Below are 26134 nucleotides of genomic sequence, written 5' to 3'. Positions count from 1 at the left end.
AGTAAATTGAAAAATTAATTTGGCCTTAATCTATGGATTTCACATGACTGGGCAGGGGTGCAGCCATGGGAGGGCATAGGCACACCCACTTGGGAGCAAGGCCCTGCCAATCAGAATGAGTTTTCTGCACAATAGGGCTTTATTACAGCCAGAAATACTCCTCAGCACCCCCCCACCATTTCTGACGATCCCGCAGGTGAAGAAGCCGGATGTGGAGGTCCTTGGCTGGCGTGGTTGTCTGCAGTTGGGAGGCCGGTTGGACATACTGCCAAATTCTCTAAAATTACGTTGGAGGTGGCTTATGTTAGAGAAATTAACATTAAATTGTCTGGCAACCGATCTGGTGGACATTCCTACAGTCAGCATGCCAATTGCACGCTCCCTCAAAACTTGAGACATCTGTGGCATTGTGTTATGTGACAAAACTGCACATTTTAGAGTGGTATGTTATTGTCATTGTGTAATGATTATGCTGTTTAATCAGCTTCTTGATCTACCACACTTGTCAGGTGGATTGATTATCTTGACAAAGGATAAAATAACCACTAACAGGGATGTAAACACATTTGTGCACAACATTTTTGTGAGTATGGAACATTTCTGGGATATTGTATTACAGCTCATGACACATGGAACCAACACTTTATATGTGGTGTTTATAATTTTGTTCAGTGTATAATGCTCCTGTGGCTAATACTGAGCAAGGTGCACACAACACCTTCTGTTCAACCTTCATTTTCACTGGAAATATTCTCAGATAAGGGAGAATGTGTTGGGGCTAAAATGCATAGAGCAAGCCAACTATTCAAGGAAGCAGCAGACCACTGTACTTGATCCACTTGTATGGGGACCTGCCACGTCACCTGGGAAAGAGATTAGGCCTGGGATGTGCTTTTGAATGAATAAACTGTTTGTTGGACATTAACTCAGTTGAATGGGCTGAAAAGGTCATAGATAAACTACATATCCATAACGGATTCATACAGTATTTCTAATATTAAATAAGTACACCACATCAGTCTTTGATCTTTGTTAATTGCATTAACCAATTTAATGGCAAACTGCTCTACACTTTTAAACTAGTGAAGGTTAGAGCAATGCTTTCACCAGACCCATTCCTGGGCACAGTTTGCTGCCTCTTCTCAAGCATAGAAAAACAGCCCTTCACTTTAATTTTATTGATTTGTTTTCCATTAGCTTGCTGTGTTTAAAAAAAAAAAAAATATTCAGTGAGTTTGCACTCCAGTGACCTTAGGGTAGTGGGTAGTTTACTGGAAGTGAGATTGGTAGCCAGCCTGGTCTCATAGACTAGACGTAACATAGTAAATGTAAATCCAGGACACTAAACGTAGTATTATATGTTAACGTTTGGCATGGTTACAAAAACGAAAGTCGGGTGGTTAGTCTGGGTGTGTGTGGATGGGTGGGCGTATATCTCGAACATTTGTTACATCTTGTACGTTTTGCAAATTCATAACATTTAATACAAATTGTAATATGTATAACATTTCATACGAAATTGTTGATGACATCCACAAATTAATACATACCACACAAAGGGTAACATATCATACCAAATGGAGTGTCTCGGATTTACATACAGAATAATAAGAAATGCTCAGAGACCAGGTTGTGGAAGCAGACTACTGTTAATTGAACTCTGGTTTTAAAAGCTACACAAAAAAAGCTGACATATTATAGAGTAATTTACGTATTTAGAAATAACCCTGGCAGGTTTGGCGTTAAAATCATGTTCTAATTTTATTTTATGTAGGACACGCACACTAGTTGAATCAATGTTGTTTAATCAACTTGGAATATACATTCATTGACGTCTATGCCAGTGGGACAGTTGGCTACCTTTGACCTCTAATCTATCAAAAAATGTATTGCCAAAGTGTTCATTTGAGGTTAGGTTTCGCAGGGGCCGAGAGACACGACGAAAGAATTGATCAAAGCAGTGTTTGTGAGACCCCTCAGTGTTGCAAGTGCTCAGTCATTCTAGCAATGTAGAAGTCTAGTATGTACGTGAACCCCTTGGCGCTCATATTCTCCGTTGCGCGCAGCTCCTACACAGTGGAACAATTATATACAGACCTACACTTCCTTGAGTAGGAAACTTTATAAAGCTATTTGGGAAGGCTACATACTAAAAGCATTGGATGTCAAATTTGACAAATTCAACCATAAAGGTACGTTTATCATCTTAAATGTACAATAGGAACATTCTAAAAAGTTACAATATTTATCAAATAGCAAATGTTATGGAATGCTGCTGAATAACAACCAGATACGTATTTTTAGATTCAATAACTAAACCTTTAAGTCTTTAAATATGCGTTAAATAAAAACTCCTCCTGGCATTGGAAGTCCCGAGGGAAAGCCTTTCGGTGCGTAAAGGTTTCCAAGTTGGAGACGGGATTCTCCATGTCTTTGAATATTTTTGTTCCATTGTCGCTATAAGAAGTAGTCTATTCTACTATTTTCACTGTATTTACAATATGTATTCAAAGTTGTGAGACTGTAAAAAATGGCATAACTGTCATTACATTAGGCCTACAGTCAAATCCCGTTTGTGTTCGATGTCTTTTTCCCAAAACCCCCACAGATGTGTTCCTTTGCGGATTGCCTCTCTAGGTGGCTAGTTGCGGTTTTGATGCTCTTGGTCATACTTTTACCAGCTCAAGCGGGAAAGTGCCCAAAGTTCTGCATCTGCGACAACTCCAAACTCACCATGGCCTGTATCGGCAAGAATCTGACTCAGGTTCCCCCCATCATAGATGAGGTGAGATGCCAATGAATCAAAATTATCAATGATGGATGTTTTGCAAGTTATTTGATATGGTTTAAACGTTCATTTATGGCATGCACGCAGTGCTGTAATTTTGCTATTCATCCACCCACACATTTTCCTTTTTCCTTTTCCATATTTAAACCTCCCCTACTTTTTCTATTTCTCATTTCTAATTCCTTTCCCTCAAATTACAGTGAAACTGGACCTGAGTAAAAATGGCATCCAGGTGCTTCCGACCCATGCGATCCTGCAAATCCTGCACCTCACCCTTCAGCGGTGTAACATCAGGGCGGTGCGTGAAGGGGCCTTCCGCACCCTGGGCCGCCTGGTCTCCCTCAACCTGGCCAACAACAACATTGAGATCCTTTACCAGGTGAGGTAGTGGCTGGCACAGTCACTGGGGACATGGGGTAAACAAATAAATGTCAGTTTTGGTGAGTGAAGCACCAGATCAGATTGACGTAGAATACTCTAGTAACATTGATACCTACATGGTACCTTTCAGGTGCAAGTTATGTTGTACATGTAATCGATGTGAAATGGCTAGCTAGTTAGCGGTGGTGTGCGCTAATAGCGTTTCAATCGGTGACGTCACTCGCTCTGAGACCTTGAAGTAATTGTTCCCCTTGCTCTGCAAGGGCCGTGGCTTTTGTGGCGCGATGGGTAACGATGCTTCGAGGGTGTCAGTTGTCTGTGTGCAGAGGGTTCCTGGTTCGAGCTCGGTGAGGGGATGGCCTAAGTTAAATTGTTACATACACATAGCTGTCACTTCTTGCACAAAGGCCATACTCCCATCCACCAACTTTTCTTAGCCGTTTAATGTCACATGCATCATGTTTTCTCCCTCTCCCCATCCAACAGGAGTCTTTTGACGGCCTGTCATCCCTAAAGCAGCTGACGTTGGACCATAACCGTGTTGAAGAGATCCAGCCAGGGGCCTTCACTCAGCTGGGCTTCCTCAACATGCTGTCCCTCACACATAACCAGCTGGTCTACATCCCCAACATGGCCTTCCAGGGCCTGCACAACATCAAGTGGCTGCGTCTCAGTCGCAACTCCCTCAACAACCTGGTCATGGAGGCCTTCGCTGGCCTCTTCACCGTCACAAGCCTCAGCCTCGACCACAATGAGCTGCATTTCTTCCCCACACAGACTATGACCCGGTGGGAAACTGTGCAGATGTCTGACACTATTGTGCAATGGTGCCCTGGTCCAATAGTATTTAAACTTGATGACACTTGACCTGTTTATGCTCTGTCCATTTTCTTTCCTTTATTTAAGACTGGCTCAAGTCACCCGCCTGGACCTGAGCTACAACCCCATGACCTACCTGGGTGAGGATACTGTCTCCATGCCGAAGCTCACCCACCTCTACCTGGACCACATGTCCCTCCAGGACCTCGCAGACACAGCCATGTGCCAGGCCACCCTCCTCTCCCACCTAGACCTCAGCCACAACCAGCTGCGCTACCTGGAGCCCCTCTCTGGCCCCATGGAGCTAGCCCGCCTCAACCTAACAGGAAACCCCATCCACTGTAACTGCTACCTGAGGCCCCTGAAGGAGTGGGCCAAGAAAGGGAAGGTGAAGTTGATTGGGGTCTGCGATGATGCAATGTTGTGCCACAAATGATGTTCAAACTTGCTGCCATGACAGCACACTTGCCATCATACTCAGAGAAGAATTGGACTGATAATTCAGTCATCCATATAAAAACTGCTCTCCAATTCTTGTTTGGAAATGTCCCTCTAAACCCATCTCCCTCTCTCTGTCCCCTGCTTAGGTGAAGGCTTAGCACGCCACATGTGAGAACCGTGGTCACACCAAAGTCCCTTACGGCTTCCCCTCTAATACCCAGCTCCTGGACCTTCGCAGCAACCACTTCCATTACGTCCCTAGCAACAGTTTCCCTGGTACAGACCAGGTGGTCTCTCTGCATCTGGAGCACTGCAAGGTCCGTGAGATCGAAGGCGGTGCCTTCCGGGGCATGAAAGGCCTGGTCTACCTCTACCTGTCTGACAATGAACTCACCTCCCTGGGCTCACAGACTTTCACTGGGGCCCCTGAGATCACCTACCTCCACCTGGAAGGGAACCAGCTGGCCATGTTCCCTGGAGCTGCCCTGGCCCCCTGCCCAGCCTGCTTGTGCTCCACCTGGGAACACTGTCGCTAAGCTGGAGCGGGCAGGCCAGTTTTCCTCAGTCCCCAAGCTGAGAGGTCTCTACCTGACCAATAGCACCATAGCCACTATAGCCCCCGGCGCTCTCAAGTCCGCCCACATAGATACTCTTCATCTGGGGTTCAATCAGCTTGCTGAGGTGCTTACCGACGGGCTGTCCAAGGCCTCCAGTTTGACCGAGCTCTACCTCCAGAAATTCCATTCGCTGGGTCGAACCAAAGGCGTTCCTTCCTGTGTCCAAGAGCCTAAGGTAGCTGTATATGGATGACATGGGTCTGGAGAAGGTAAGAGAGATGGGGCGGCAGGGTAGCCTAGTGGTTAGAGTGTTGGACTAGTAACCAGAAGGTTGCAAGTTCAAACCTCTGAGCTGACAAGGTACAAATCTGTCGTTCTGCCCCTGAACAGGCAGTTAACCCACTGTTCCTAGGCCGTCATTGAAAATAAGAATTTGTTCTTAACTGACTTGCCTAGTTAAATAAAGGTAAAATAAAAGATAAAGAGATGTATTTTGCCAGGTTTGCATTGATCAATTATCTCTATCTGCAGAATTCTGGTCAATAGCGTTTCAAGTTATCAATGAAAAACTGCCCATTAATTTCTATGAAGAATCCACTTTCTGAGTGTTTGCTTCTATTCCATTCATAGATGTCCAGAGACTCCCTGGTGGGGCTGGGCTCTGGGCTGACCACTCTGTCTCTGGGGGGGAACCAGCTGGAGGAGTTGCCTGACCTGAGCCCACAACCCCCTGCTATGTGATTGCACCCTGCTGCCACTCCGCAGGTCAGTAGTCCACTGCTTTGTGAATGACCAGTTTGTGGATGCTGCTGTGCAAGGGAGTCATGCACATGCATGCACATAAATTAAATCAACATTTTATTTGTCACATGCTTCGTAAACAACAGGTGTAGATTAACAGTGAAATCCTTACTTACGGGTCCTTCTCCAACATGGCAGAGTTAAGTTAAAAATATATATATATTTAAATAGAAGTAGTGACACAAAGAAAAATACACAGTGACTAACAAATAACAATAACAAGGAAAAGTAACATGGCTATATACAGGGAGAACCACTACCGAGTCGATGTGCAGTGGTACAAGTTAATTGAGGTAGCAATGTACATATAGGTAGGGATAGCAGCAGCAGCGTGTGGTCATTTTGTAATTTTTATTAGGATCCCTATTAGCTATCGCTGTAGTGTTAGCTAATCTTCCTGGGGTCCAAATGTGAGAGTGTGTGGCGTCAGTACGCATGTGTGCGCGTGTAATGTGCATGTTGCAATGTCAGTGTAACTATGTGTGAGTGTGTAGGTAGAGTTCAATGTCTGTCCATAGAGTCAGTGCAAGAGAGCTGGTGCAAAAAAAGGGAAAATGCAGGTAGTCCTGGTAGCGATTTGATTAGCTATTTAGCAGTCTTGTTTAGCAGTCTTGTTTAGCAGTCTTGTGTAGCAGTCTTGTTTAGCAGTCTTGTTTAGCAGTCTTGTTTAGCAGTCTTATGGCTTGGGGGTTGTCAGCCGGATATTGTCAAGCAAAAGACTGTCGCTCTCACTGTAATTTACCGTTAATGAACATAAACATGGTTTAGCATCTCCAGGCCTACATGCATACAAGCTGCATATAAGCGGCTGAATGCATGCCTTTGGAACATCTACATTTTAAAATGTCTGATAAATTAATAAAAATGTGGTCCCTTGCAGTCGGATTCCAAGCAGTTACATTAGTAAACGATGATGCAGCCAGTCAAAATGCTCTCAATGGTGCAGCTTTAGAACTTTTTGAGGATCTGAGGGCCCATGCCAAATCTTTTCATCCTCCTGAGGGGAAAGAAGCATGGTCGTCCCTTTGTCACAACTGTGTTGGTGTGAGTGGACCATGTTAATTCCTTAGTGATGTGGACACCGAGGAACTTGAAGCTCTCAACCCACTCTACTACAGCCCGGACAACGTGGATGGGGGTGTGCTCGGCCCTCCTTTTCTTGTAGTCCACAACCAACTCCTTTGTCTTGCTCGCATTGAGGGAGAGATTGTTGTCCTGGCACCACACTGCCAGGTCTCTGACCACCTCCATATAGGCTGTCTCATCACCGTCGGTGATCAGGCCAACCACCGTCGAGTCTTCAGCAAACTTAATGATGGCATTGGAGTCGTGCGCAGCCACGCAGTCATGGGTGAACAGGGAGTACAGGAGGGGACTAAGCACTCACCCCTGAGGAGCCCCTGTGTGTCGGTTGTGTTGTTGCCTATCCTCACCACCTGGGGTCGACCCATCAGGTATCCAGTTGCAGAGGGAGGTGTTCAGTCCCAGGGTCCTGAGCTTAGTGATGAGCTTGGAGGGCACTATGGTGTTGAACACTTAGCTGTAGTCGATCAACAGCATTTTCACATAGGTGTTCCTCTTGTCCAGGTGGGAGATAGAAGTGTGGCATGCAATAGATTGATCTGTTGGGGCAGTATGCAAATTAGAGTTGGTCCAGTGTGTCTGGGATGATGGTGTTGATGTGAACCATGACCAGCTTTTCAAAGCAAGAGTGCTACGGGGCGATAGTAATTTAGACAGGTTACCTTGGCGTTCTTGGGCATAGGGACTATAGTTGTCTGCTTGAAACATGTAGGTATTACAGACTGGGTCAGGGAGAGGTACACACAAATTATTTAACTCTGCTAACCCTCAGGCTCTAACTACTTTGCGTCCCCTCTCTCTGCTCAGGTGGATGGAGAATGTGAGCCTGAAGATGACAGCCACCTGTGGTCACCCTCCTGAGTTCCGGGGCCAAAGTGTGAGGGATGTCCATGTCTTTAAGAGCTGTCCAGGGGAGAGTGCTTCTCCTAGCAAGACCCTCAAATGATTCAAGGATACAAAATCAATCGAACCCAAACTCACTCTCCTCAAGGTGACAATGACAAAGGCCAAGCCAGGAAAGGCTAAACCCATGCCAACCAAGCCCAAAGCAAAGCCTCTGAAGAATCCTAAGGCACCAGCATCCCCAAAAAACAAGAAGACTGTAATAAAAAGTAGGAAATCAGTGATGTAAATGGCTGTAAGTCTACTGCTTGGACAGAACTCTATATGTCCCAAACGGACAAGTGCTATTTCATCTCACCTCACTGAATGTAATTTGAGCATGCAGAAATGTGTTTTTAAAATTGTATTTGTGAGTCTGTAAGTTCATTTTCTGATTGATTTTCAGTCTATTTTAGAACTTGGATGCAACTTGGATGCAAGAGACCCAAAGCCCTATTTGCAGTACCATACATTTCCACCAAGTGTCACATGATGCTATTAGATTTTTCTGCTCTAGTTCGACCAACTTTTCTATTACACACACAATGTTATGTTTCATATATATCCTTTGTGCAAATGAAGAACAAGGCTGAATATATATATATATATATATATATATATATATATATATATATATAAGGTTGTTGCATTTTCAGCTGTTACATAGCGCTTAGATGCATGTACATCAATGCACATTGGCTTCTTGCTCATTAAATCTCCTACAACACTAAGTCAGTGTCTAACAGTTTTGTTTGATTTTCATGTTCCTGACAGGTGTGCAAGGATTGGTCCATTGCATGCTTTATCTGATCCTCTACATAACAATTCTGGGTAAGTACGCCATCAAAGTATTTTATGTAATGTGGCTCCATGCAATACATGTATGTGCCAGTCCGTGGTAAAGGTATCATCACATTCCAGGTGCCATCTCATTAGTTCATGGTATCTTGTGTGCAGTTGCCTCTTTGTCCATTTTTACAGTCTATGGCTGTTGCAGTTTGTTGCATTTTACATTTAGACTGTAAAATATAATCTGGCACTGTCTCTATTTGCACTGGCACTATCTCTATTTGCAGAGCCCATCGACTGCCACCAGGTGCCAGAACAGGCCTATGGTGTAAGGGTTAGCACTCTGGACTCCAGCCCTCTGAATCCAGCGATCTGATTCAAATCTCAGTAGAACCTGACTTTTTACCTTCTCTGCTCTTTTGGTGATACTTATCTTCTCAGAGAGTGGGCCTGCATGGACAGAACCTTGGCCACTGTTAACAGATACTTATGAAAAGATGGGAAACTCCATTGGAATTGTATGCTGCGTTCAAAACAACTGGGAACTCGGAAATCTACTTCCAACTTAAGTGCATTTAAGACAACTGGGAACTTGGGAGAAAAACGAGATCCAACTGGGAAAATCGTTTTGAACAGTCATCCAATTTGGAATTCCAAGTCGGTATCTTTCTCGAACCAGGCTGTATTACATCCCATAGGGCGGCGCACAATTGGCCCAGCATCGTCCGGGTTTGGCCGGAGTAGGATGTCATTGTAAATAAGAATTTGTTCTTTAACTGACTTGCCTAGTTAAGTAAAGGTTAAATAAATAAAAATGTATAAAAAATAACTGACTTTCTTACCTGAAAATCACTGTCATGATTTTACCTCATTTTTTTCTGAGTTCCTAGTTGTCTTGAAAGCACCACTATTAATGCCCATTGTGTACTTTGCCCATGTGTCATCAGTAGTTACCACAGCCACAAAGTCCTCCTAGGCTTTGCTTTGGGCTTGGTTGGCATGGGTTTAGCCTTTCCTGGCTTGGCCTTTGTCATTGTCACCTTGAGGAGAGTGAGTTTGGGTTCGATTGATTTTGTATCCTTGAATCATTTGAGGGTCTTGCTAGGAGAAGCACTCTCCCCTGGACAGCTCTTAAATACATGGACATCCCTCACACTTTGGCCCCGGAACTCAGGAGGGTGACCACAGGTGGCTGTCATCTTCAGGCTCACATTCTCCATCCACCTGAGCAGAGAGAGGGGACGCAAAGTAGTTAGAGCCTGAGGGTTAGCAGAGTTAAATAATTTGTGTGTACCTCTCCCTGACCCAGTCTGTAATACCTACATGTTTCAAGCAGACAACTATAGTCCCTATGCCCAAGAACGCCAAGGTAACCTGTCTAAATTACTATCGCCCCGTAGCACTCTTGATTTGAAAAGCTGGTCATGGTTCACATCAACACCATCATCCCAGACACACTGGACCAACTCTAATTTGCATACTGCCCCAACAGATCAATCTATTGCATGCCACACTTCTATCTCCCACCTGGACAAGAGGAACACCTATGTGAAAATGCTGTTGATCGACTACAGCTAAGTGTTCAACACCATAGTGCCCTCCAAGCTCATCACTAAGCTCAGGACCCTGGGACTGAACACCTCCCTCTGCAACTGGATACCTGATGGGTCGACCCCAGGTGGTGAGGATAGGCAACAACACAACCGACACACAGGGGCTCCTCAGGGGTGAGTGCTTAGTCCCCTCCTGTACTCCCTGTTCACCCATGACTGCGTGGCTGCGCACGACTCCAATGCCATCATTAAGTTTGCTGAAGACTCGACGGTGGTTGGCCTGATCACCGACGGTGATGAGACAGCCTATATGGAGGTGGTCAGAGACCTGGCCATGTGGTGCCAGGACAACAACCTCTCCCTCCACGGATCAAGACAAATGGTCACTGGCTTACTGGTGCTTTTTCATGCTGTCCCTAGGAGGGGTGCGTCACTTGAGTGGGTTGAGTCACTGATGTGATCTTCCTGTCTGGGTTGGCGCCCCCCCTTGGGTTGTGCCGTGGCGGAGATCTTTGTGGGTTATACTTGGCCTTGTCTCAGGATGGTAAGTTAGTGGTGTGGGGGCTGTGCTTTGGCAAAGTGGGTGGGGTTATATCCTTCCTGTTTATATCCTTCCCTGTCTGGGGGTATCATCGGATGGGGCCACAGTTTCTCCTGACCCCTCCTGTCTCAGCCTCCAGTATTTATGCTGCAGTAGTTTATGTGTCGGGGGGCTAGGGTTAGTTTGTTATATCTGGAGTACTTCTGGAGTACTTCTCCTGTCTTATCCGGTGTCCTGTGCTCTCTCTAATTCTCTCTTTCTTTCTTTCTCTCTCTCGGAGGACATGAGCCCTAGGACCATGCCTCAGGACTACCTGGCATGATGACTCATTGCTGTCCCCAGTCCACCTGGCCGTGCTGCTGCTCCAGTTTCAACTGTTCTGCCTGCAGCTATGGAATCCTGACCTGTTCACCAGACATGTTACCTGTCCCAGACCTATTATTTGACCATGCTGGTCATTTATGAACATTTGAACATCTTGGCCATGTTCTGTTATAATCTCCACCCGGCACAGCCAGAAGAAGACTGACCACCCCTCATAGCCTGGTTCCTCTCTAGGTTTCTTCCTAGGTTTTGGCCTTTCTAGGGAGTTTTTCCTAGCCAACGTGCTTCAACACCTGCATTGCTTGCTGTTTGGGGTTTTAGGCTGGGTTTCTGTACAGCACTTTGAGATATCAGCTGATGTATGAAAGGCTATATAAATAAATTTGATTTGATTTGATGATGGTGGACTACAGGAAAAGGAGGACCGAGCATGCCCCAGTTCTCAATCGACAAGGCTGCAGTGTAGCAGGTTGAGAGCTGCAAGTTCCTTGGTGTACACGTCACCAACAAACTATCATTGTACAAACACACTAAGACAGTCGTGAAGAGGGCACTACAAATTCCCCCTCAGGAGCCTGAAAATATTTGGTATGGGTCCTCAGATCTCAAAAGGTTCTACAGCCGCACCATCGAGAGTTGCATCACTGCCTGGTATGGCAACTGCTCGGCCTCCGACCGCAAAGCACTACAGAGGGTAGTGCGTACGGGCCCAGTACATCACCGTGTCCAAGCTTCGTGCCATCCAGGATCTCTATACCAGGCAGTGTCAGAGGAAGCCCTAAAAATTGTCAAAGATTCCAGCCACCCTAGTCATGGACTATTCTCTCTGCTAACGCATGGCAAGTCTAGGTCCAAAAGACTTCTTAACAGCTTCAACCCCCAAGCCATAATACTCCTGAACAGCTAATCAAAGGGCTACCCAGAGCCCTCTTTTACGCTGATGCTACTCTGTTTATTATCTATGCATAGTCACTTTAACTCTACCTACATGTACATATTATCTCAATTACCTCAAAAACCGGTGCCCCTGCACATTGACTCTGTACCGGTACCCCCTGTATATAGCCTCCACATTGACTCTGTACCGGTACCCCCTGTATATAGCCTCCACATTGACTCTGTACCGGTACCCCCTGTATATAGCCTCCACATTGACTCTGTACCGGTACCCCCTGTATATAGCCTCCACATTGACTCTGTACCGGTACCCCCTGTATATAGCCTCCACATTGACTCTGTACCGGTACCCCTGTATATAGCCTCCACATGGACTCTGTACCGGTACCCCCTGTATATAGCCTCCACATTGACTCTGTACCGGTACCCCCTGTATATAGCCTCCACATGGACTCTGTACCGGTACCCCCTGTATATAGCCTCCACATTGACTCTGTACCGGTACCCCCTGTATATAGCCTCCACATTGACTCTGTACCGGTACCCCCTGTATATAGCCTCCACATGGACTCTGTACCGGTACCCCCTGTATATAGCCTCCACATGGACTCTGTACCGGTACCCCTGTATATAGCCTCCACATTGACTCTGTACCGGTACCCCCTGTATATAGCCTCCACATTGACTCTGTACCGGTACCCCCTGTATATAGCCTCCACATTGACTCTGTACCGGTACCCCCTGTATATAGCCTCCACATGGACTCTGTACCGGTACCCCCTGTATATAGCCTCCACATTGACTCTGTACCGGTACCCCCTGTATATAGCCTCCACATTGACTCTGTACCGGTACCCCCTGTATATAGCCTCCACATTGACTCTGTACCGGTACCCCCTGTATATAGCCTCCACATTGACTCTGTACCGGTACCCCCTGTATATAGCCTCCACATTGACTCTGTACCGGTACCCCCTGTATATAGCCTCCACATTGACTCTGTACCGGTACCCCTGTATATAGCCTCCACATTGACTCTGTACCGGTACCCCCTGTATATAGCCTCCACATTGACTCTGTACCGGTACCCCCTGTATATAGCCTCCACATTGACTCTGTACCGGTACCCCCTGTATATAGCCTCCACATTGACTCTGTACCGGTACCCCCTGTATATAGCCTCCACATTGACTCTGTACCGGTACCCCCTGTATATAGCCTCCACATTGACTCTGTACCGGTACCCCCTGTATATAGCCTCCACATTGACTCTGTACCGGTACCCCCTGTATATAGCCTCCACATTGACTCTGTACCGGTACCCCCTGTATACAGCCTCCACATTGACTCTGTACCGGTACCCCCTGTATATAGCCTCCACATTGACTCTGTACCGGTACCCCCTGTATATAGCCTCCACATTGACTCTGTACCGGTACCCCCTGTATACAGCCTCCACATTGACTCTGTACCGGTACCCCCTGTATATAGCCTCCACATTGACTCTGTACCGGTACCCCTGTATATAACCTCCACATTGACTCTGTACCGGTACCCCCTGTATATAGCCTCCACATTGACTCTGTACCGGTACCCCCTGTATATAGCCTCCACATTGACTCTGTACCGGTACCCCCTGTATACAGCCTCCACATTGACTCTGTACCGGTACCCCCTGTATATAGCCTCCACATTGACTCTGTACCGGTACCCCCTGTATACAGCCTCCACATTGACTCTGTACCGGTACCCCTGTATATAGCCTCCACATTGACTCTGTACCGGTACCCCCTGTATATAGCCTCCACATTGACTCTGTACCGGTACCCCTGTATATAGCCTCCACATTGACTCTGTACCGGTACCCCCTGTATATAGCCTCCACATTGACTCTGTACCGGTACCCCCTGTATACAGCCTCCACATTGACTCTGTACCGGTACCCCCTGTATATAGCCTCCACATTGACTCTGTACCGGTACCCCCTGTATATAACCTCCACATTGACTCTGTACCGGTACCCCCTGTATATAGCCTCCACATTGACTCTGTACCGGTACCCCCTGTATATAGCCTCCACATTGACTCTGTACCGGTACCCCCTGTATATAGCCTCCACATTGACTCTGTACCGGTACCCCCTGTATATAGCCTCCACATTGACTCTGTACCGGTACCCCTGTATATAGCCTCCACATTGACTCTGTACCGGTACCCCCTGTATATAGCCTCCACATTGACTCTGTACCGGTACCCCCTGTATATAGCCTCCACATGGACTCTGTACCGGTACCCCCTGTATATAGCCTCCACATTGACTCTGTACCGTTACCCCCTGTATATAGCCTCCACATTGACTCTGTACCGGTACCCCCTGTATATAGCCTCCACATGGACTCTGTACCGGTACCCCCTGTATATAGCCTCCACATTGACTCTGTACCGGTACCCCCTGTATATAGCCTCCACATGGACTCTGTACCGGTACCCCTGTATATAGCCTCCACATGGACTCTGTACCGGTACCCCCTGTATATAGCCTCCACATGGACTCTGTACCGGTACCCCCTGTATATAGCCTCCACATTGACTCTGTACCGGTACCCCCTGTATATAGCCTCCACATTGACTCTGTACCGGTACCCCCTGTATATAGCCTCCACATTGACTCTGTTCCGGTACCCCCTGTATATAGCCTCCACATTGACTCTGTACTGGTACCCCCTGTATATAGCCTCCACATTGACTCTGTACCGGTACCCCCTGTATATAGCCTCCACATTGACTCTGTACCGGTACCCCCTGTATATAGCCTCCACATTGACTCTGTACTGGTACCCCCTGTATATAGCCTCCACATTGACTCTGTACCGGTACCCCCTGTATATGGCCTCACTATTGTTATTTTACTGCTGCTGTTTAATTATTTATTGCTTTTATTTTGTATTTTTTACCTTCTGTTTTTTACTTAACACTTTTTTTCTTAACTTCTTAAAACATTGTTGATTAGGGCTTGTAAGTAAGCATTTCACTGTTGTATTCAGCGCATGTGACAAATAACATTTGATTTGATTTTAAACCCCATCTATTTCTAAAATGTATCTTCTTAAAGGTGCAATAAGAAAATAAATCGCCCCGCAATTTCTTGGTTCTTAAAATTCAAATATTGTATTTTCAGCTGTTTGAAGCTGGTGTACAAAAGTAAAAGACGCAAAAACAAAACTTAAGAACGGGAAGCATAGAAATAACACACATAGAACAGATCTACTCAAGATAGACCACAGCTTGACGTTTCCAATGGGAGAAAATTAATCACAGAGGGCAGAACAAGCAACATGATGGGTAAAGCCAAGAACGAGCTAGTGAGATCCTATTAGCATATTTTAGCATGTATTTGGTTATTTCCGTTAGGGAACGCCTACTCTGTGAAGTGCGTGTGTGCAATAACTCAATTTGCCCCTGCGCTCCTTCTGAAGAACACACATTTGTTTAAACTTTGGCAAAGGGTAAAGTCTACAAAACTTAGTCCGCTCTGTTCGTAACATATTCTAGTTTTGGAAACAAAACTGTAAAATGTTAATTTATAATTTTCTCATAGGAATATTGGCCAAAATCCATCTCGCTTCATCTTCTCCCACTGCCGGCCACTAGACTTCCTCTCATCATCATATTTGCTAGTGAGTGTAAATGCCAACCGGTTACTTCACATTTGTACATCTGGTGAAATATCTGACTCGTTCGGATGATCTGCCGCTTCTTAGACTTGCTTTCACATGAGAATTACAGATCTGCTTTTTACTCTTAATTTGGTCGTCACCCAAAATGTGACCATCATCCACACTGCTAACATTATGCCTAATCTTGAATTGAGACCAAAAAAACAATTTTTTGTTTTCATGACTTTTTACGAAAAAGTCCATTCTAACATTGTGGCTGTACTATCTAGTGGAAATGTCGTCACTGGGTTGCATGGTGCATTCTGGGTGATTCTTGGACAAGGAGAGCTCTCCTTCAAGAAGGGAATAAACCCTAATTGGGCGATAGCTAAAAAAACAAACATTAGCATGAATTTCGTCAACAACAAGTACAACATTACAAATATTTTCCGAGATGTGAGATAATTCACTTGTTCTCTGTAATATCATATAGCTTTGGAATTGTTACATTATGTACTTCCGAGGAAAATCGGCAGGTTTCTCAACTCTTGGTGACTTTAAGACAACTGGAAACTCTGGGAAAAACCTTGGTCAAATCATGACGTCAGTGATTTCCAGGTCGTACCGATGGCCGTGCTGCATAGGCAAGATGCAGTAGATGGTATGGTATATACATATGAGATTAGTAATGTAGGATATGTAAACATTATTAAAGTGGCATTATTTAAAGGGACTAGTGATACCTAGTTTATTTAAGTGGTCACAGATTTGAGTCTGTATGTCTGTTTAACAGTCTGATGGCCTTGAGATAGATGCTGTTTTTCAGTCTCTCGGTCCCAGCTTTGATGCACAACTACTGACCTCACCTTCTGGATGATAGCGGGGTGAACAGGCAGTGGCTCGGGTGGTTGTTGTCCTTGATGATCTTTTTGGCCTTCATGTGACATCGGGTGCTGTAGGTGTCCTGGAGGGCAGGTTGTTTGCCCCCGGTGATGCAATGTGCAGACCGCACAACCCTCTGGAGAGCCTTGCGGTTGAGGGCGGTGCAATTGCCATACCAGGCGTTGATACAGCCCGACAGGATGCTCGCGATTGTGCATCTCTAAAAGTTTGTGAGTGTTTTAGATGACACATCAAATTTCTTCAGCCTCCTGAGGTTGAAGAGGCGCTGTTGCGCCTTCACCACGCTGTCTGTGTGGGTGGACCATTTCAGTTTGTCCGTGATGTGTATGCCGAGGAACTTAAAACTTTCCACCTTCTCCACTAATCTCCCGTCGATGTGGATAGGGGATGCTCCCTCTGCTGTTTCCTGTAGTCCACAATCATCTCCTTTGTTTTGTTGACGTTGAGTGAGAGGTTATTTTCCTGACACCACACTCCGAGGGCCCTCAACTCCTCCCTGTAAGCCGTCTTGTCGTTGTTGGTAATCAGGCCTACCACTGTAGTGTCGTCTGCAAACATAATGATTGAGTTGGAAGCGTGCATGGCCACGCAGTCATGGGTTAACAGGGAGTACAGGCGAGGGCTGAGAACGCACGCTTGTGGGGCCCCAGTGTTGAGGATCAGCAGGGTGGAGATGTTGTTACCTACCCTCACCACCTGGGGGCGGCCCGTTAGGAAGTCCAGGACCCAGTTGCACAGGGTGGGGTCGAGACCCAGGGTCCTTAGCTTGTTGATGAGCTTTTGCATCGTCAGTGGACCTATTGGGGCAGTAAGCAAATTGGAATGGGTCTAGGGTATCAGGTAGGGTGGAGGTGATATGATCCTTGACTAGTCTCTCAAAGCACTTCATGATGACAGAAGTGAGTGCAATGGGGCAATAGTAATTTAGTTCAGTTACCTTAGCTTTCTTGGGAACTGGAACAATGGTGGCCATCTTGAAGCTTGTAGGGACAACAGACTGGGATAGAGATTGGTTGGATATGACCATAAACACACCAGCCAGCTGGTCTGCCCATGCTCTGAGGACGCGGCTAGGGATGCCGTCCCAGACGGCGAGGGTTAACAGATTTAAATGTCTTACGTTGGCACTGTTTGTATTCGGTCATGTTTCTGGTTGCCTTGCCATGATTGAAAGCGGTGGTTCGCGCTTTCAGTTTTGCGCGAATGCTGCCATTAATCCACGGTTTCTGGTTAGGGAAGGTTTTAATAGTCAGAGCGGGTACAACATCTACGATGCACTTGCTAATGAACTCGCTCACCGAGTCAGCGTATACATCAATGTTGTTGTCTAAGGCTATCCGGAACATATCCCAGTCCATGTGATCGAAGCAATCTTGAAGCGTGGAATCCGATTGGTCAGACCAGCGTTGTATTAACCTGAGCACAGGCGTTTCCTGTTTTAGTTTCTGTCTTTAGGCTGGGAGCAACCAAATGGATTCATGGTCAGATTTGCCGAAGGCAGGGCGCGTGAGGGCTTTATATGCATCGCGGAAGTTCGAGCAGATCCAGAATTCTGCCAACTCGTGTCGCGCATTCATTATGCTGATAGAATTTAGGGAGTATTAATCTTAGGTTTGCTTTGTTAAAATCCCCAGCTACAATAAATGCAGCCTCAGGATGTATAGTTTCCAGTTTAAAAGATTCCAGTGAACTTCTTTCAGGGCCGACGAGGTATTTGCTTGGGGTAGATATACACGGGTGTGACGGCATACACCCCGCCCTTCTTCTTACCAGAGAGATGTTTGTGTCTGTCGGCGCGATGTGTGAAGAAATCGGGTGGTTGTACCGACTCTGACAACAGGTTGAGAGCTTCAAATTCCTTGGTGTCCACATCAACAACAAACTAGAATGGTCCAAACACACCAAGGCAGTTGTGAAGAGAGCACGACAAAGCCTTTCCCCCTCAGGAAACTAAAAAGATTTGGCATGGGTCCTGAGATCCTCAAAAGGTTCTACAGCTGCAACATCGAGAGCATCCTGACCGGTTGCATCACTGCCTGGTACGGCAATTGCTCGGCCTCCGACCGCAAGGCACTTCAGAGGGTAGTGCGTACGGCCCAGTACATCACTGGGGCAAAGCTGCCTGCCATCCAGGACCTCTACACCAGGCGGTGTCAGAGGAAGGCCCTGACAATTGTCAAAGACCCCAGTCATAGACTGTTCTCTCTACTACAGCATGGTAAGCGGTACCGGAGTGCCACATCTAGGACAAAAAGGCTTCTCAAGAGTTTTTACCCGCAAGCCATAAGACTCCTGAAAAGGGAACCAAATTGTTACCCAGACTATTTGCATAGTGTGCCCCCCCCAACCCCTCTTTTACGATGCTGCTACTCTCTGTTTATCTATTATGCATAGTCACTTCAACTATACATTCATGTACATACTACCTCAATTGGCCCGACCAACCAGTGCTCCCGCACATTGGCTAACCGGGCTATCTGAATTGTGTCCCACCACCCGCCAACCCCTCTTTTTACGCTACTGCTACTCTCTGTTCATCATATGCATAGTCACTTTAACCATACCCACATGTACATACTACCCCAATAAGCCTGACTAACCGGTGTCTGTATATAGCCTTGCTACTCTTATTTTCAAAAAGTAATGTCTTTTTACTATTGCTTTATTTCTTTACTTACCTACACACACACTTATTTTTTTCCCCCCGCACTATTGGTTAGAGCCTGTAAGTAAGCATTTCACTGTACCTGTTGTATTCGGCGCACGTGACAAATAAACTTTGATTTGATTTGGTATCCCGAGTGAGGCATGTTTCCGTGAAACAGAGAATGTTACGATCTCTGATGTCTCTCTGGAAGGCAACTCATGCCCTAATTTCATCCACCTTGTTACCTAGAGATTGGACATTGGCGAGTCTGACCAGTAGACCTTCTGAGTCTGACCAGTAGGCCACTCCATCTGCCTCTCCTGTGGCGACTATGTTGTTTTGGGTCGGCCTCTGGGATAAGATCGCATGGCCAGGGTGGAGGTCCGAACCAAGGATCCGCTTCGGGAAAGACGTATTCCTGGTCGTAAGGATGGTAAGTTGACATCGCTTTTATATCCAATAGTTCTTCCCAGCTGTATTTAATAACACCTGAGATTTTCTGGGCTAACAATGCAAGAAATAGTACATACAAACAACTGCATAGTTTTCTAAGGATCTGAAGCGAGGCGACCATCTCTGTCTGCGCCATCTTGCAAAGGGACATGGAATCGCGAGTTGGATGACCGATCAGAACGATTTTCCATAGTCGGAGTTAGTTTTTTCCGATTTCCCAGTTGTCTTGAACGCACTGAAGTCGCAAGTCGGATGTTTCCGGTTCACAGTTGTTTTGAAAGCGGGATTCCAACTTGGGAACTCGGGCCTCTTGCAGCGTTCAAAACAATTGGAACTCGGTCATCTCAGAATTCAGAGCATTTAAACAATTGGGAACTCGGTTAAAATGAACTCCGACTGGGAAACATCGATTTCAATGGTAATCCAACTCTTTCTGGAGCTCCAACTTTCCGACCTGAAGATCACTGACGTCATGATTTGACCTCGTATTTTTCCGTGTTCCCATGTCGTGTTCAAAACAACTGGAACTTGGAAAAATACGAGGCCAAATCATGACGCCAGGGATCTTCGGGTCAGAAAGTCGTAGCTCTAGAAAGGTTCCCAAGTTGGAATTCCGAGTTGGATGTCCGTTCAAATCGATTTTTCAAGTTGAGCTCGTTTTTTTCTGAGTTCCGAGGTAGTTTTGAACATGACATTGTATCCCGACTTTGAGAAAGGATTGCGTGACGATTCATTTAGCAAATGTGTGACGCAGCATGACAACGTCAGCACGATTGGTCGACATTCTGCTGTATGGGGCGTTACGTCTTGCTATTCATATTCTAATGGGATGTCTATCTCCTCCTTTTTCTAATATCTCTGTTCACACGAAAGTTCCATAGTCAACATGGCGGCAGCGATGGATGTTGATACCCCAAGCGCCACGAATAGTGGAGCAAGCAAGAAACGTTTTGAAGTGAAGAAGGTATTTATTTTTTTAAATAAATCATAGCTACATTTTAGACATACGGTAAGGTTCGATATTATTATAGGCGTAATACGGGTTTGGGTACAATCTACGCGCGATTAGTTAGCATAACTTGCTAGCTCGCGAGTTGAAACTAGACGGAGTCCCTGTTTGGCTGTATCTACTTTTGGGGAGTGAGTTTGCGTTTCACTTTTAGGGCTGATCGCTACCTAATTAGTTAACTAATCTCACTGTTTGTGGTGATAGAAGCTAGCCAACCACTACTTGGTTCGGCTTGAGATGCATTGACATACGAAATCAATGACTAGCTAATTTGCTCAACTGGCTAACGTCAGCTTCCTAGTTATCTTGCTAATATGACAGGCCCAGTTGCACGTGAGGTTGTCTATTTATTGACGCTGAATGAGTTAAAAATGATGTATCAAACACTAACATTTTCACCCTGGCCTTGTTTGTGATCAATGTGGATAGTGAAATAGGCCTAACTTGTCTGATGAAATGCAATAGTGATTTGAATGACTAAATGTCTCCTGACACCAGATTAACATGAATAAATTGTGAATAACAATATGCTCATTTTTTAATACCTATTTGAAGCAGCAGCAATATCAAGCAAACACTAACTGCCAGTGATATGATCATCATTTCATGTGACTCTTCTTCTTTATAGTGGAATGCAGTGGCACTTTGGGCCTGGGACATTGTGGTGGACAACTGTGCCATCTGTAGGAATCACATTATGGATCTCTGTGAGTATGCATGAACATTATTTGACTACTGGGCTAATAAAGGTGTGTGTTACACATTTCTCTTGTTCTCCATAGGCATAGAGTGCCAGGCTAACCAGGCCTCTGCCACATCAGAGGAGTGCACCGTAGCCTGGGGAGTCTGCAATGTGAGTCAGACTTCTTTGCATTTGTATATTTTGCATGCATCCTGATCAGTGAGATTGTAAAGTTCAGTGTGAGAGTATTGAAATAACAGCAGCATGATCTAAACTAATCTGCATTATATTGAACTACCCTAAAATTATAGAATTTGAATGTAATTTTTGAGCTGTGTTCGAATACTTATTCTAACCCACTAACCATACTATTTGTGATGTAAATTGAATATGTAGTATGCTTATTGGTCATAGAATGGATATAGGTCCTGGATGTTGTACTAAATTTGCCCAAATACAAAGTATACAACCATTAAACACTCTTTCTGTGCTTTTTTGGCCCATAAGGCAATTCTTCAGAAAATGGGCGTGGCTTCACAGCGTTTTCAGATTTGAAGAAAATGTTGGGAAAATTTTCAGCCGATGTCCGAGAGTGTATATACAAATTCCTTGCTTTAACTAATTATGACAAATGTTGAGCAATGTAATAAAGTCATGACTTTTCAAATAAGTTAGATGTTATGTTGGCTGACAATTTGTTAGCTTAACTTTCCTTAGGAACAGCATAGCATTACAGCAGTATGTACTAGTATGTTAGCTAGTTACCTGATGTTAGTTGGCTACTAATATATCGATCTTGCCAGGCAGTATATTAACTATAATCTAACGAACTACACAATGTTTATTGTTGTGTGCTTTCTCAATGGACATGGTTAATTATGGCTATCTACTCCGATTTCAGAGCACTTTGAGTGTGCCAGAGGCCAGAATAACTGATGAATTTACGAATGCTCAACACCCGGTGAATATATGGCCGGTGTCAGTTAACTTCAGGAAAAAAAGCGTAAAGCGTTTAGTCACCAACGCTCTGGATAACATGAAAACAGCCTAACCAGCTCTTTGCCAGTCAGCTTGGGTGCTTGACTGCCGTTGTGAGGTCAGAATGCTCGGATCAACCCTATTCCTCAGCAAGAGTGTCCAGTGACGCACTCCTAGGGCGAAACGCTCTGAATTTATGAACGGACAATCTGCCAAGGCTCTGGAGTTATGAACACACAGAGTGCACTCTGGCACTCCAGATTGAATTTACAAACACACAAAATTGTAAAATGTCAAGCTAGTCAATTGTTATGCTAACAAGCTAGCGAGAGGTTGCATGGCAACAGCATTAACTTCCAGGTAGACAGGCGAAGGGCTAGTATGATCAACTGAAAGAATACCGTTTGTTTACAGTGTACTAAAATGAGCTAATAGTGTATATGCTCTAAGTATGTAGTATGTGTATTCAAACACGGCTATTGTCTTGGTTTGCTGTTATGTCAATAATATCTTCTCTCCCAGCATGCATTCCATTTCCACTGTATCTCCCGTTGGTTGAAGACCAGGCAGGTGTGCCCCCTAGACAACAGGGAGTGGGAGTTTCAGAAGTGAGTGTCATAATTTTATTCATAACACTTATTCAAAACACTACTCCATGGTCCTAGCTAAACTGCAGTCAATCAGAGCTGCAGTATGCTTGCCTTTTGGGGAAGTAGATGGCTGAAAAAAACAACAGCCATGCGTCCGTTTTACTGGTGCTAATGCATTATTCCACCACCTCATTGTAGATGAGTTGTGTATGTTAAACAGTTAATAACTAACACTCCCTTTCCCTCTCTTACAGATATGGACACTAGGTGGAAGACTCTGGATCATTACTTGGGCTTCTGCAAGTTTCATGGTTTCTGTTGCTTTCTTTCTTCGTATGATAGACTCCACTTTGAGTACATTGCAAATACTGAGGACATCCACCCCCACATCTCATTGTTTTAGGCTTGCTGGAAAACAATGTTTTTTTTAAGTTGAATTTGCAATGTTGTAAATTATAAATAAACAATGTTCTGTGTAGCTGCCTTGATTTGGAATTGATGACTAGACATGGAAATACAATTTTAGAAATACCATGTAGGCCATAATTTTAAATAAGAATTTGTTCTTAACTGACTTGCCTAGTTAAATAGCTGAAATTAAGATATTTTTCTAATATTATTTAGAAATTGTATTTTTTTTGTGTTGAAAGTTACAGATCATTGGTTGAAAGACCAAATTGACAAAACGGTTTTGTAAGATGAAGTGGTTCATAACTTAAAGTTGCACGATGCAGAAATTGCACCTCCATTTCCTGGTTGCTAAAACTCTTAATAGTTCGCCTAATTTCAGTTAGTGAAAAAACAAGTTAGTGTAGATATATTGTACCTTCTAAATCGCTGTGAAATATTTTCCATAAGCAAAAAATTGTTTCAGCTGTGTGAAACTAGTATACAAAATCGAAAGTAAGAAACAAAACTTAAGAACGGGAAGCATAGAAATTGCGCCCATGGAACATATCTACGGCTTCTTAGACTTGCTTTCAAGTAGAATAAAACATCTATAACTCACATTCCTTTGAATTTGGTCAGGCCTCCCAAAAAGTTACATATTGCCACTTTAACACAAATTACCACATCCAGCACTAATTTGCAGTCCCATTTTCTATTTGCTATGATTCTCTAGTATGAATGACCGTCATAATGCTACATTGGTTATACTGCTTAGACTACAGTAGTGGTCGATGTGGTTTGTTATCGGACTGGATGGAGGGTAGACCCTTCCAGAACCTCTCGTCCCTAAAATGGAGCCATTTATTGCGGGAGACAATTTTGAAGAGGATAATCCATGGAGCGAGCATGGACTGTGAGGAGCTGACCCACTATTGGTCACTAACAGTCACCGGCAGAAGATGACCTTGTGAGACTGAGGTAAAGTTTAAACATTTTTTATTCTGACCTTCAACAGACATTCGCCAAAAGCAATTTAAGAATGTAAATATCAATAACTAATCCACCGTTTGTCACAGAATCATCAAGCTAGATATGATTTAGTCTATAAATGTCTAGCATACTTTTACAACTTCTGTTTTGAGGAAAAATTCCAGTTTTGATTTGATAGAAATACATAAAATATCATATTGCATTTACAGATGAAGAAATTAATTCAGTGATTGTCCCAGAAAAAAGCGAAAATATGCATTTATTTGCAATAACTTAAAAGAAATGTTAATTTCAAGTGCAATTTGTTCTATATGAAATTAGTACAACTTTATGTAAACTGTCTATCTTAAATTGTATGCCAAATCAATGTTTGCATATATTAGTGCAACAGTTCCACATGTTAAAGTAGTTACAAGGCACAACAGTCATTTATTTACACGTCTCTAATTTAACAGCGAAGAAGCTCCTTACAATCATTTTCTATTTTCGCTTTGTTGAAGTCCTTTGTCATCCCCAGACAAGCTGAATGGTACCATCTCTGACACACAGAGCATTCTATCGGAAGTATTAAAAACTTAAAACAGGGTTGTTTATTGACATGTAAATTACAATTCTGGAATACCCCAATTATGTTACATGCTTTTACAATGAGGAACATTTTCAAATTGAATTGGATTTTTGTTCAATTGCCAAATTTACTTTAAATGACATGCATTTGACCACAACCCTGACAGAAACACACACAACTGCAGTGTTAATCATCGTTGAGTATTCTGGCAATATAAATCATAGTAATAAAGGCATACATTTGCAAAAAATCTGTGTGTTGATAAAAAAGGTATCACACATCAATGTTGTAATATTAAACATTACAATAAATAGCAGTCTTTGAAATCCAAATCAGTTTAATCGTCACTTGTGCCAGATACGTGTGTACCTATTACAGGTAATTGCTGTCATAGTATCTCTCATAGTAGAATAATAACATTAGAGCAATAACTAGGGTTGCAAAGGGCCGGAAATTTTCCATGGGAAGTTAAGCCCAGGAATTTGGGGAAAAGTTAGCTTATAACAGTGAACATTTTTTTGTGGGATACACATAAGGCAATTCTAGGTCATGTGGCATATTTTGGTTAAACCATCCCCAATTTAATGGAATTGTAAACCTCTACATGCACAGTGTATTCTTCCATCACATGTACAGGTGATTCTCAAGATCTTGCACACTAATGACATGCTATTGAGCCCACACTACTACACTGTCTGAGCCAATGACTACATGCTTTCTGGTATGTTTTGATTACAATACTGGGTGGGGTGAATATATTTGATGACATATGTGATTTTTTGTTAACTAGTAAATAGTAGCCTACAGTAAAGTGTGTTTAAATCATTTCTAACTTATTAACAATTTCTGCTAATTAGCTTTTGCTACCATGTGGGGTTTAGCTTGCTTGAGCCTGTTAACTGGGGAGTGTTAATTCACCTGTTTCCATATATGTTTAATTTTAAACCATTTATTTTACGAAGGAGTTGTTTAATCTAACTGCTTAACTCTATATCTGTACATGGAATTGTATTTGTTTTTATTTACTCCTTTTCTTCTGATCTTTACAGGAAAATGCCACAGGCTCTATCTGATGTGTGGAGACATTTCACTGCAGCTAATGTAGAAGGAAAAGCTGTGTACATTTGCAAATACTGAGCCAAATCATATGTGAAGAATGCAACAAAGATGCAGAATCATCTGGCCAAGTGCATAAAGTTCCCTCAGTGATCACAACAAGCAACCTCTGACAAAAGTCCCTCTACTTTTATTTGAGGTGAAAATGATGAATCCGATACCTTATCAATAGTAACAGCTCATGGTCCTCCTGTAATCAGACGCTTTTTTCACTCGATGGGGGAACGTAGTCAGAAATGCTGATGGATGTCTTGCTCGAGCTGCGTATGCAACTGATTGACCTCTGATGCTCACAG

At 44.1% G+C, this 26134-nt stretch overlaps 1 protein-coding gene and 1 pseudogene across 1 annotated transcript; both read left to right on the top strand.

The window, feature by feature from the left end:
* Positions 1-1900: 1900 nt before the first annotated feature.
* Positions 1901-8336, top strand: LOC115110881 (chondroadherin-like protein; annotated as a pseudogene).
* A 12034-nt stretch (positions 8337-20370) lies between these two features.
* LOC115109887 (RING-box protein 1) lies at positions 20371-23252 on the top strand. The gene is made up of 5 exons (XM_029635134.2): positions 20371-20479; positions 21153-21231; positions 21307-21377; positions 22707-22792; positions 23029-23252. Exons 1-5 carry the CDS (start codon positions 20402-20404, stop codon positions 23039-23041), a joined length of 327 nt encoding a protein of 108 aa, XP_029490994.1. The 5' UTR covers positions 20371-20401; the 3' UTR covers positions 23042-23252.
* The last annotated feature ends 2882 nt before the right edge of the window (positions 23253-26134 follow it).

This window comes from Oncorhynchus nerka, linkage group LG26 (genome assembly GCF_034236695.1).
Source record: "Oncorhynchus nerka isolate Pitt River linkage group LG26, Oner_Uvic_2.0, whole genome shotgun sequence".
Taxonomy (NCBI): domain Eukaryota; kingdom Metazoa; phylum Chordata; class Actinopteri; order Salmoniformes; family Salmonidae; genus Oncorhynchus; species Oncorhynchus nerka.
The sequence above is the reverse complement of the archived record's forward strand: the minus strand, read 5'-3'. Positions and strand labels throughout refer to the sequence as shown.

Coding starts and splice junctions, on each gene's coding strand:
- LOC115109887 (XM_029635134.2), top strand. CDS start 20,402: ATGGCGGCAGCGATGGATGTTGATACCCCAAGCGCCACGAATAGTGGA. Junction 21,232..21,306: donor GAATCACATTATGGATCTCT/GTGAGTATGCAT, acceptor TGTTCTCCATAG/GCATAGAGTGCCAGGCTAAC. Junction 21,378..22,706: donor TAGCCTGGGGAGTCTGCAAT/GTGAGTCAGACT, acceptor CTTCTCTCCCAG/CATGCATTCCATTTCCACTG.